Here is a 12808-nt window from a genome sequence, read left to right on the forward strand (position 1 = left end):
CAGCCAGCAGGCTGAGCTGGAAGGGGTTAAAAACGAGGGGCTGCTCTGCACATGAAGCTTGCGTCAGGCAGCGGTCGGCGCAGCTGCTTACAGCGTCTCGCTGTCAGCTCAGGACAAATTCCCAGCATGGCCATTAAGGCGGTGGTGCGTAGGGTTAGAAAAATAGTGAGGGGTACTTGGGGAGCTGTCTTTACAGCTCTTGCACTGCAAATATTTTTTTTAGCGTTCGGGCTGAATGTTGTTTTCATTTTATAAATAACTGCGCATTAGCAGAGCACGATAATTAGGCAGGGGATAAAAATGGGGAAGGTTAATTAATTCTTCACTGGCCAAACAGGAAAGTGCTAATGTTTGTGCGCCATAATATTGTTATTATTTCAGCTTTTAAAAGCTGTACTAATGAAGCAGAAGGATGACTGAATTAGTTTCAGATTAGTGTGTAAAGCACACGTAGATGCCTGTGTCAAGAAAATAATACTGATGTGTACAGAGTTAGTACAAAAGAACATAATGACGACAGACTCTTAATTTTAATTAAGTTAAAATTAAGTTAAAATGGTTATAGCTTGGCATACTTAGAGGAACAGAGAAATATTTTCCTTGCCTTAAAATCTATTAGGTTGTGTAAATGTATTGAGACTGCATTGTTAAAACAGCTGCAGCCCATGCTAATTCCTACAACATCCAAATGTTGGTAGGAGTTGTACGAGATGGGGTTTAGTGGGGACGTATTGGTGGTGGGTGGATGGTTGGACTGGATGATCTTGGAGCTCCATTCCGACCTCGGGGATACTATGATTCTGTGGTTCCTAACCAGACTTGGAAAATGAAATGGATATTTCTTTGGTGTTGACAGAGAAAAGTTGGTTTTGTCAACAGGAAAAACAAACACTTTAAAGGGTATCCTAGTATGAGGCTTGGCAAAGTTAGGAGGTTAGATTTCAAGTTGCAATAGTTTTTTTTCTGGTACTTTAGCATTCAGTCAGAACTTCTTGTCGACATGGTAATACTAAAACATTGTAAGAGAAATGTACCTTAGTGCTCCAAGAGTGGTCTTGTGTGCCATCTATTGGAACAAAGCAAAATAACCATTCAGTGTGTCCTGCCTGGGCTTCACCATGGCCATTGCTAATGACACTGGTTCCTTGTGCCCTTAAGCTGTACGGTGTCACCCAGCCTGGGGCAAGGAACTTCAGCACTGCTGCCTGGAAGGGAAGGAAGGCTGCAGAACTACAGGAAGAGTGAAGGGAGCACATCCTACTTCATCTGCTTGTAAAATTGTAAGCACTGGTTGTAAAGTTGAGGCTCCAGCACTTAGAAAGCAGGATGGAACCCCCGCAAAGCTTAGGATCCAAAATATGTTGATTGTTTGGATTTAATCAGCGGCACAATGCGCACCATCTCATTCAGTAGGAAATCAGAGCGCTTAATTAGAGTGCCAAGAGGTGTCGGTTTGACAAATTCTGCCTGTCACACCAGGGTAGGATGTGATGAAAGGATCGTTGGTACGTGTCGTTTGGAAAGAAAACGCTGATTGTTTCAGGTGAACGGGATCGATCTGCGGAACGCCAACCACGAGGAAGCCATCACTGCGCTGAGACAGACACCTCAGAAGGTGCAGTTGGTTGTTTATAGAGATGAAGCTCATTACAAAGATGAGGAAAACTTAGAGATCTTCCATGTAGATATTCAGAAGAAAACAGGCCGAGGACTGGGGCTCAGCATAGCTGGAAAACGGTAAGTGTCTCTAATCAGAATGCACTGCAAACAAGAAGTACCTTGCTTTTTGCCGTTTGAACAGCTGTAGCCATTAAGTGGAATATGAAATAAAGGAAGAAGTCCTCAAGCAAGAAGATTTCATCCTTGAAGGTTCCTTCGAGGATGTTGTGGGGTTGTGGTACTGGCTCCTCCATTACAGCCAAAGCAGAGCTATGTAACAAAGGCTGCTGTTCCCTCTGGAAGACTCCCAATTTGCAGCATCCTGTCCCACTCTGTGAATGAGTGAGGCTCAGTGAACACATGCAGAACTGGTAGCTTAATGTTATGATGGCTTAAACATAGCTGTGGCTGAGCCTGAGAGCCCTAACCATGGCAGTTCTGATTTCAACATAGGGGAAAAAAAACCTCCTTATTTCCGAATACTGGGACATGCCTTTGAAAATGAATTTATTAGTTAGATCTTTATCATACTCTGTTTCAAAGTGACCGGTTTTGGTGGAAGATAGGAGCCTGGTAAAGAGAAAGACCGCCATCCCTGTCAGCTGTGTGAGTGACTATACAGCACTAGAGACAGTGGTGCTGTGAATAAAGAGCAGAATCCGAGATACTGTGGAGGGTAACAGCTGCTTAATAAAATGTGACTTTGTGCTGATGTATTTCTAAACCATTGCTATTAGATCATTCGAGCTAGAGCACTGATAGATTTAATCTTTCATTGCTAGAAGAGATTTACAGCATGACACAGGCAAGCACTCATTCAGTGCTGGTGTGTACGAATCATATGGTTCCTCTTCTGTACTGCCAAAAAAAATGGTATTTTCTCAAGTACAGATCATCGTGTTATTGTGCTGACTGCGAATGGTCAGTAAAGTTTCTGCTGCAGTTTGGGGTTTTTGTTTGCTTTTTTTTTTTTTTTTTTTCCCAAGACTGGTGATGCTTAACCCAGGTGTTGAGAGCAGATTGTGGGTTGGGTAATTAATTTAGCTTATGTAAATTACCCTACAGATGGTAATCGCAATCTCCAGCTCTCCCTTGATTGCTTCTGCACAAAACTTTCAGTTGCTAACAAGTTCTTGGCATGTAGGGGTTTCCACCTTAGAGGTAACCTAATTTCCTTAGTCCATCCAGCAAGAGCCAGCTATCAGCCAGCAAAGCATTGTGTCCTGCTGCACTCAGGATGCCAAACGCCAGCCCCGTGCCTTGCAGCCTGCACCAGCTCATCCACAGCGAACCCTGGTAGCTGGGGCTGGGCACAGAGGGGTCCTGCAGTGTGGGGAAGGGAGTCGTGATGTGGGGCTGCAGCTCGTAAATCTGCTCTGCCCCCCAGCCGTGCTCACAAGCCTCGCTGCAGGCAGACAGCCGCGGGGTTGGATTTTCTGCTGCATAACTTGTGTGCAAACTATGAAAGTCTTTTCTGCAGGCTTCTCTGTTTGGGGCCTCCAAGCTTTTAGAGAAGAAACCAAGCTGAACCTTTAGGGGGAATATAAAAATATATACATTTCTAAGGCTGCATAACTCAGATCAGGCACATCAGGGGACGGTTTAACTCCATCTTAGGCTGATCCTTGGCTTTTTATTTATACAAGTACTATTTTTCATGAATCTTTATGGATCGGACAGTCAGAACTAACAGATCAAGGGGAAAGACAGCATTAAATGTAGCAAAACATGCATTGATTTTAAAGCTCATAGATTTTCTTACACTCAAATGGTTGAATGGGGTGTAAAAGTCATTCTTCCTCTGCTCACAGGTTTCTTTTTATGTGTCTTATATGCAAGTAATCTAAATTGTTCTCCCAAAGAATATTGGATTGTGTAATTAGCCATATGCTTCTTGCATTGTTAGAAATGGAAGTGGAGTGTTTATCTCTGACATTGTTAAAGGAGGAGCTGCAGACCTAGATGGAAGATTAATTCAAGGAGATCAGATTTTGTCAGTTAATGGAGAGGATATGAGAAATGCCTCACAAGAGACTGTTGCCACTATACTTAAGGTGAGTACATAATACATTTTAAGAGATGGAATTGCAGTTACTGACGCCGTGCAAGGTAATTATCCTGAAGTGCTATTTACGCACACCCAGGACAGCTCAGACTGATTACAAAGACAGGAATTTCATCTGAAATTACTGTGCAAGGTCCATTCAGCATCACTTCTTCTAGTATATTTAGAAGTGAAATGATATGAAATGAGAAAACAAAGAGACGTTGCATTTAGGTGTTGATTTGAAAATGCAACTGTGAACTTCATATGCTAGAAAAATATTTTGAAACCTGAGAGGCGTACAGATCAGAGCTGCCCTGAAATAAAATGCCTTTGGCTTTGCTGTACTAGCTTGCAACTATAAAACTGCAGTTTAAATCCACCATAGCTTCTTTACGGGGGTGGGGTGGTTTTGTACTTTATATGGCCAGGGAGAAACTTCTTTTCTCTATTGAAAAGCATGTGGCTGCTCGATGGGCTTAACTGGGAGGAGAGGGCACAGGATGCCCTGACCACGGGCACCTGTTGGCAGCTCCTCCATCAGGCTCCCAAGGCTGTCAGCATGTACCAAGGGTGGGAGCAAGCAGAAACATTCATACTGACTTCGGCATTGAGGATAAACTGCAGTCTGGAAGTGGGTACTTCTGATACACTCCACATGAAAATGTGAATATTTCAAGCGTTCAGTACATTGTGGTTTTCTTCAAGGGTCTGTGATATTGAATGTGAACATAGTTCTCTCCAGGAGAGCAGGAAATATCCTATGTCAATTTAAATGCTGTACGTTGTGGTTCTTTTTCCCAAGTGTGCCCAAGGCCTGGTGCATCTCGAGCTGGGGAGACTGCGAGCTGGATCGTGGCTGTCATCACGGAAAACATCCCAGAACAGTCAGGTTAGTTACAAATTCATACGTATAAAGTGAAGCTGTGAAGGGCAAGGAAGGGGAGCGGTGTGCAAGGGCTGTCCGTGAGGGTCTGTCCTTCCATAGACATTCACTGCTGAGGGTGTGGAACAAAACAATTTATAACTCAGCTGAAAAGAAAGTGTCATGCTGTAACGCTGAGGAAGTGGAATAATCAGATAATGATTCTTTTGTTTGTTAGAGGAGGGTTTTTTTCTGAGACGATGTACCAAAAATTTGTAATATTTTCCTCAAACAACGATGCCCAGGAATTTTTTAGACTTGCAGAAAATGCTGAATGCCTCTTCTGCAGCTGTTTTGTCAATCAAAATGAGTTAATGAAACTGAACTGTATCTTTGCCTATCTTGTGGCAGAACCACATGAGAGCTGCTTTGCTCTCAAAGAAAACACAGAGCAATTTCCTGCTTCACTTGCTTTTTACCTGAAGCGAGGACAACAATTCATTTTTCAATCAGTGCAGGGCTTTCCCCCTCTCCTCACTTCCCCTAATCCGCTCAGACATTGATACTATTAGTATTAAAGTCTACAGCCAGGGAAAGATGACTTGGAAAACTTTTTAAAATGGATTCTCCTGCTGAAGACCAGCTGCTCTGCCACCATATTGTAGTTGGGAGCATCCCAGAGACAGGCAAGCCGTGGCTCACAGGGATGTAATTCTGTGGAGTATTTGGCCCCTGTCTCTATCGGGGGGCATTCCTGGTGGCCTCCTTCTGCTCAGCACACTGCTGGGATCCAGCCCAGCCTCCACAAATGCTAAAAGAATGGCATGGAAACAGCAAGAAGCAACAGTAGGAGGCTTAGGGATGTAAGTTAAAGCAGGAATGACTTCAAGGAAAAAATAATCCTAGTGATTAAGTCAGTGAGAGTGGAGCCCTTCCTTGTTTTCATCCATGAACAGCCCAAAAATGTGCTGGATCCTGGTCACGTGGCATGATTTCTTCACTTTATAAAAGCCAGCAGTGATCCAGTTTGCTGCCTGTGTGAGTTAGTGTCAGGAAGGGCTGAGGAGCTCACAGCCATGTGTGCTAAGCCCAGCTTTAAAACTGTGCCTAAATACCACTAGAGAATATCAGCACTGCATGTAGCAGTCAAGGAAAGATGGAACAACAAAGGGAAATGAGAGTGACTGCAGTAAGTAAAGGCAGGAGTCATGGTTATTCCTTGGTTTAGTTGTTGTGCAGACAGCAAGGTGATGGTTAAAGTTACTACGTGTTGCTTCGTAACGCTCAGAACTGAAGCAATGCTGTCCCATTTCTTTTGTACCACACCACACCTGTTAATTTCTGTATTTCTTCATCTTAAGAGAAGTCTTGATTGCTGTTGTTCAAGCAGAGTCGTTTGAGGGCCTCCATCTCAGTGTTCCAAAGTGACTGGGGATTTGGAAAACCGAGTGGATGTTTCTCAGCAAAACAGTTCCAAGAGTTATAAAACTCCTGGCAGATAATATGGCGAATCAGCATGAATGATTTGCACAACTGTGAGCAATGCTTCAGAGCCCTCTGGGCAAGAGCATCCCGAACTTTTGTCCTCACTTGGCTTTTTTTTTCTGGTCTGTTGCATACCTTTAACAGCAGAAACATAAGGCTCGTGGTGCAGGACAGTGATTTCTTTCACGTGCTTTGCAAATTGTGTTAACTGACCCATGAATCGGGAACGAGACGTGGAAATTGTGCTCTGCCTGTTGTTTGTCACTGACAGCTGCACGCTGGTCAGTTGGGATGAATGCTGCCAGGGCTTTTGATTCGCCGCCTAATGCATTTAAAGGGAGAGCTCAGGTCTTTGTTTTGTGTCTGGCCTTGGTGAAATCTGTTGTTCAGATGCATTTCCTAAATTGATAATGATGTTTCCTCTGAAGGGCAGTCTGAAGATAAGGCCAGATAAGGAAAAATCGTGCTGGAAATGAATGGCACAGAACTGAGAACACGCACAAGCAGCTGCCCGCCAGGTTGTGCCTCCTGTTGTTAGCTGTAAGGCACGGGCATCTTGTCCTGCACCTGGGCTGCTTTTCTGGAAGTATCTCCATCAAATGAAAGGAGCAGGGCTAGTTCCAGGGCCTTGTAATCACACAAAATGTTCAGCTACACTGGCAAAGCCTGTAGGTGACTGCATGGGAATTATCCCCTCTGCCTGAGAGGAGCTGTCAGGTCTCCTGCTGGGTGCCTTGCATACATTCAGCTTACAATGAAATATCTGTGGGTCTGTCATGACAAAGATGCCCACAGCATTCATCCTCAAGTTTGGAGGCTGGCTGGCAATAAGCAATGGAGGAGGTTCATCCTGTTCTTTCATGGCCTCCGCAGCAATCCGCAGGATGGTTGAGGGTGGAAGAGACTCTGCAGGTCGTCTGGTCCAACCCAGAAAGCCTCCCAAAACCAGACCCAAACAAAGTACAGATCAGGTGTATATGCTGAAGTGAAATCCAGTCCTGTAGTCCTGTGAGCAGCTCTGCACGCATGCCTACAACACAGGGGCAGATTTGGTAGGTTCCATCTCTGGAAATGAAGTTGGGGGCTTTCACTCGTGTGGCCAGTATGGTATTTCCAGTCTGGTTGCACAGAACACAGCTGCAGCCATATGTTGCAGGGGCTGGCTGGTAGTTAATGTTTGGGTTTCACTCTCAATTTCTGATTTATGTTCAATTTCAGGTGAGCCAACAGAGTGCCCACAGCCACTTCCACCCCGCACTCGCTCCGGTCCTCTCCACGTTGCAGAACTTTGTCAGCACAAAAAGATCTTCAGCAGACGTGTCTCAAAGAAACTCAGGTATGATCTGGATGGATTTGTTCCTTGCTGCTTGCACTGCTCCTTTATTTTTGTGCTTGTTTCATAACAACATTAAATACTTGAGACTGATTTTCCTGTGCAACCTCCCCAAAGACATACCACCGATGTTTTAAGACCTGTAACACTTTCCAGCACATGACATTATTTTTACGTTTAGTAGAAGAGTAATGGCTCCTCTATTTTAAATGCAGAATTCCTGTGCCCTGCTATTCCCCGGCGCCCTTGTTGGAGGCTTAGCACAGGCAAGGTTCTTGTATTAGAACAAGTTTTCTCGGGGAATAAAGCTGCCACCACTTCATTTATATCTGTGTTGCTCTTCAGCGTATAAAAGGGTGTTTTGTAATGAGAAAGTCACAATGCCCAGATTGCAATTCACACATTTAGCGAGTGCTGAATCTGCAACCTGCAGTAACTTGACGGGGAGCTGTGCATTTGTGTGCTCTGACCCACATCAGAGACCCATAACAACCCATGCTTGTGCCTGACCGTGGGCAGAAGACATTTCTTCTGGCCATTCACAGGTGTGTGTGGCTTTTTGGGCAGCCATCCTTACACATTTTGGAAGGGCCCATGAGTGCATGCCCTGATGCAGCATTCCTGGGGCTGGGCTTCTTGCAGTGCCAGCCCTTGTGCTCTCATCTTGTGTGCTCATGGCAGGTATCAGCACAAGCACAGTGTGTGCAGCGGTAGGAAATGCCGCTGTATGTTAATGGGAATCGTTAACTTCTGAAAGAGACTAATGCTGCCTGCCTTGTAAAAGGTTCCTAAGGTAGTTTAATTAAACTGGTACAATTAGGGATTATTATAGCAGAGCCCAGGACTACACCGTAAGCTTTTAGGCTATTTAGTCCCAGTTCAAATGATTCCTTTCAGTGGTTTGGTTTTTTTTCTCTTTTTTTTTTTTTTTTTTCCTGAATGTTTTGAGTACTTCTAAATGTCCTGTGGCTAGATATATGCCAGCCAGACTTCCTGGCTGTCTATTATTTACTAATACAGCACAAATTAGAACAGGAAATCAATGGAACCTCCACAGTCTGCGCATCCTACCCTTTGTGGTGGAGACACTGTGATTTATGAATAATAAGGCAATCTTTAATTGAGTGAAATGCACAATAGGGCTTTTCTTTGGGCCGGCAGAGTGGTGCTGTTCAATAGATTGTGGTGAGCGGCGGCTGTGCTACAAAGAGCATCACAGCAGCATCCGTCAGGCGCAGTGATTGCATCCGTATTCAGCTCTGAGTGAAACAGAAACCCCGTCCTTCTCACGTGAGCAGCCCTGCCTGATTTGGCACAGGAAGGCTCTGCTTCTGCTTGGTGATAACTCTGACTAGGCAGCAAGGGACCATTGTCACTTGACAGCGTTATCTCTTAATTATATTATCTCTTAATTACAGGAGCTAATTGTTTGTTTCTTTATTAGTAGGAGCAGATACGGGCCCAAGGACTGTGGAGATAACAAGGGTCAGTGAGTTATTTTCTACCAATTCAAAAAGCTGACACCTTAGACTGAAGTTGTCAGTTTTTATAGTGTTCCTGAGAAGTAAAATTGCGTTATTTATGTTTGCGATAGGCTCTTGAATGTGTGCCTGTGTGTGTGAGGGGCTGTGTGTGTGTGTCAAACCTATCTATTGTTTGCACCATGACACATAAGTCAAATGGATTAGCTATTCCTGTACCCTAAACATTGGCCTCTCCTAGTGGCTCCATTCAAAAATGCTTTTTTGCTTTGTTTTAGGGACCAAACGATGCTCTTGGTATCAGCATAGCAGGAGGAAAGGGGAGTCCATTAGGAGATATTCCCATCTTCATTGCTATGATTCAGGCTAGCGGTGTGGCAGCACGGACCCAAAGACTCAGAGTAAGTAGAAATGTCCTCTCAGTGCCTTCTTTTCCATCTGCTGTGCATGTCTCTCTCAGAGAAGGAGCCTCAGGCACTTCTGTATATGCCATCTCTTGGATAATGTCTCGTAGACTACCCTGTCTCTTTTTTAAAACAAACTAACAAGCCCTGCACACATCTTTCCCTTTTGATTATATTGCAACTTGGGACAATTGCAGCGGTTGCCTACGTGGAAGAGAAACGTTAAGGAAGAGAACACTTATAAGTAGTCTTTGAGTGTGATTGAGCAAAAGAAATAAACTGAAAGGTCTGCAGTGGGTGTTCATCCAGCTCAGAGAAAGCAGCAACAAGCTGTCTAGAAACCACAGGCATTCTGGAGACTGCAGGCTGGGCTTCACTTAGAGATCAGGCAAGGCAGAAACCAGACCAGAGGTTGCTTGTTTGATGCCAAGGACCTTATAAAGAATTGCAAAAATAAAATGGTTGCATCAGATTCATAGCACATGTGAATTTCTAGGGATGACCACAGTGATCGTTTGTCAGTTTGGGAGTTTCAGGAAATAAGGAGTACTGAAAAGAATTTATTGTGCAGTTGCACAGGAAAACTTTGGCCCATGGGATTCACTATGTAACCACCTCTACGTTCATGCTCTGTCTCTAATAGAAACACACAGTAGCACTAAGTGTCAGTGTCAGGATCAGCTTTATACGTAAAGAGAAGAAACAATGTTGGTTAATTAGGTTAATACCAGAAGCATCCGCTTTCATCTTGTGCTTACACAATCTATGAGACTATGAACCTGTCTGCACGTATCGACACAAATGAATCCTTTTTGGATGGGAGAAAAGCAGTCCATCTTACCCTCTCTGTTTGCAAATGGAAATAGTAAGATACAGCCCACCTTTTTTTCTCAGATCACATTGTTATTAAAACAAAAAAATCTGCATTATGCTACCTCTGACAAATGGTAAATGATCACTAGCAGCATAGAATTCTCACAGAAGCAATCCTGCAAAAGAGAAGCACGACTCTGCAGTGCCAAGTTCATCAGGAATTTTAAGCATTCTTAATTTTAATTTTCCTTAATGCTAGTAATTTTCCATTACTGTTGTACTTCTAGGTTGGAGATCGGATTGTCAGTCTTAATGGGCAACCTTTGGATGGGCTGTCGCATGCAGATGCTGTTAATCTACTAAAGAATGCTTATGGGAGCATTATCCTGCAGGTATGGTGATAAATGGAACATGCAGCTGCATGAGGGTAGATAAATGGCATTTGGGGAAAAAAAAAGCCCTGAGCATCATTGGCACAAGGCATCACAGAATTGCAGGGTGCTTGCTGATGGGAATTACACAGAATGAAAGCAAGAAATAATTTTCATTCAAAAAATTCTCTATTGCCACTTGTACAGGCTGTGAGCACGATTATATAAAAGCGTAACAAAGAGAACAAAATAACTTGTTGCTACACCTGATAAATCAACAAGCTTCCAAGTTTGTTTTTAATTTGAAGTTAGCTAAGAACAAGAAGCTGTGTCTGTTCTGTGTGCATGCATGCTACTGGACTGTGACCAAACTGTGGTGTTGATTTTCTTGTTCTTGAAAGGGAGAGAAGAAAGGATGCTAATAGCAATTAGCAAAAATGATAGCATCGTCATTAACACAGTGCCATCTAAAATTGATTACCTACAATTCTAGATGTATATTCTATATATAGTCTACAGTAACACTTGAGAGAGAAGAAAGGGTTTATCACTGCTGCACATATATGCTAGCTGAAAGGAAGCTGTGTTCTGCCACTTGGGTTCTGATTGCTGCTTGCCAGCGTGTTCATCTTGAGTTTATTTTTATGTTTACACAAAGAAATTGGAAAAATACATGCCAGAGAGAATTCAAAATGCCACCCGTTTGCAAAATTATTGCAACAATTGGAAAACAAGCTTAAGAGTAGAATCTACTGTAATTTTCTTTATCATCGCAGCATATTGGGTTTGAACACATCTTGAGAGATTTTCACAGGCTTCTTGCTTTCATTACAACATAAATGTGGCTATAAAAAAAAAAAATTAAAAAATGTGAGAGGAAAAGAAAACAAAGAAAGAAAAATGGAACGATAATAAACTTAGACTGCTTATTCTTTGTCTGCCCATGAACTGCTGACCTGGTAAGTGATGAGCCAGTTCCAGAGCAGATGGTGTATTTGTGTAGTTCCATTGAAGTCAAAGGAGCTGCACAGAGACACACCAGCTGAGGATTTTCTGTTAAATTATAGTTATCATATTGTTACTAACGTTGAGTAATTTCACTTTTCATGTCAACAGTATTCCCTGAATAGAAAATGAAAGCTTGCTGCGGAACCCAAAATTGCTAATCTTGAAAGCTGTAATACAGCGTATTCCACCTCATCATGTATTTAAAATTATTCCTGATGAAGCACGCTGTCAGTTGTTGCTCACATAAACAAAGAGGTTGTTCTGGAAATGTCTTGGCTTTTGTCAGCTGATGGTTTTTCTTCCACATTTTTGCCATCTAGCTCAAAATGTGTTGAGTACTTTTACAGACGATACCGTTCTTTTCTCTGATAGAATGGGGTCTGTTTTCCTCTGCTAAAAATCAGTGATGGGAGGCTGTATTTTAACAGCAGCAGTGGAGCAGTGCTGCAGCCACGCTGTAAGTAGGATGCTATGTCTGCAGCGTGTGCCAACTGCAGGTACTTCTCAATTGCTGGGCTGCTTTTTGATGAAAACAATCTAAATGGAATAATCCTATCAATGCGATAATCGTGACTGATGTGTCATTAAGTAATTCTGTTTATTATCAGGTTAGACCACTTCATGGCAAACTGCTTTGAAAGGTCAGATAATTGCGTTCAGTGGTGTGGAAAGGCTTATTATGGGTACGTCCTGGGAAGGATGGTAAAGGAGTTTGCAAATGCTGTTTGCAAATGGGAGATTAGGGTCTCAGGGGAACAATCATCCCTTCCGGCTGTTTTGATGCTTTGGTTTAATTTAATTTCTTTTCGACAGGTGTAGTAATGAGATAAGGGGAAGCTTTTTTTACAAGGTTGTTGAACTCTGATGCGTTCTTACTGCCGACTGAAGATTTTTTGAATATAGATTTATTTTACCCTATTTTATCCAACAACAAAATACGACAAGTACTGGCTGGCACTCTTTCCCCTACTGCGTCGGGAAGGGAAGCTTCAGTGCCTCTGCTGCCTGAGCCAGGTGCAGCCATCTCCTCCATGGGACCCCATCACTGAACCTGAGACCTGGGGTGTGAAATTTGCACGAGTGTTAAGCTTTATTCCTAGAAAATGCTACCAGCGTCTCTTGGCTCCAAGTGATTAGAAAGGGGGATACAGTACTGGGGAAGAATTGTGAGCGTTCATTTAGAACGGGGGATTTATATAATGCATTTTTTTGTTGTTGCTGTTTAAGAAAGGTGTGTTGCCCTTCAGCTGTGATCCCGGCAAGGAATGGGAAAAGCACTTGTTAATTTTGATAAAGTAAGGCCTCAGGTAGCTGGAGGATGCACTGGAAAGGAACTTAGTGGCTA

General features: G+C 43.2%; 1 protein-coding gene across 10 annotated transcripts in view; it reads left to right on the plus strand.

Moving 5' to 3' along the window:
• PATJ (PATJ crumbs cell polarity complex component) overlaps positions 1-12808 on the plus strand; it is a 142109-nt gene that overhangs the window by 122626 nt on the left and 6675 nt on the right. For 9 of the 10 annotated variants that reach the window (XM_042820129.1, XM_042820127.1, XM_042820130.1 and 6 more), the window contains 7 exons: positions 1544-1737; positions 3566-3713; positions 4509-4595; positions 7272-7389; positions 8831-8871; positions 9146-9268; positions 10372-10476. In XM_042820129.1, coding sequence (XP_042676063.1) covers positions 1544-1737; positions 3566-3713; positions 4509-4595; positions 7272-7389; positions 8831-8871; positions 9146-9268; positions 10372-10476 — 816 coding nt within the window. The remainder of the gene's footprint in view (positions 1-1543; positions 1738-3565; positions 3714-4508; positions 4596-7271; positions 7390-8830; positions 8872-9145; positions 9269-10371; positions 10477-12808) is intronic. The other variant, XM_042820131.1, reaches the window with a different exon arrangement.

Source organism: Centrocercus urophasianus, unplaced genomic scaffold (genome assembly GCF_019232065.1).
Source record: "Centrocercus urophasianus isolate 14NV4802_14NV808 unplaced genomic scaffold, USGS_Curo_1.0 seq_18, whole genome shotgun sequence".
NCBI lineage: Eukaryota > Metazoa > Chordata > Aves > Galliformes > Phasianidae > Centrocercus > Centrocercus urophasianus.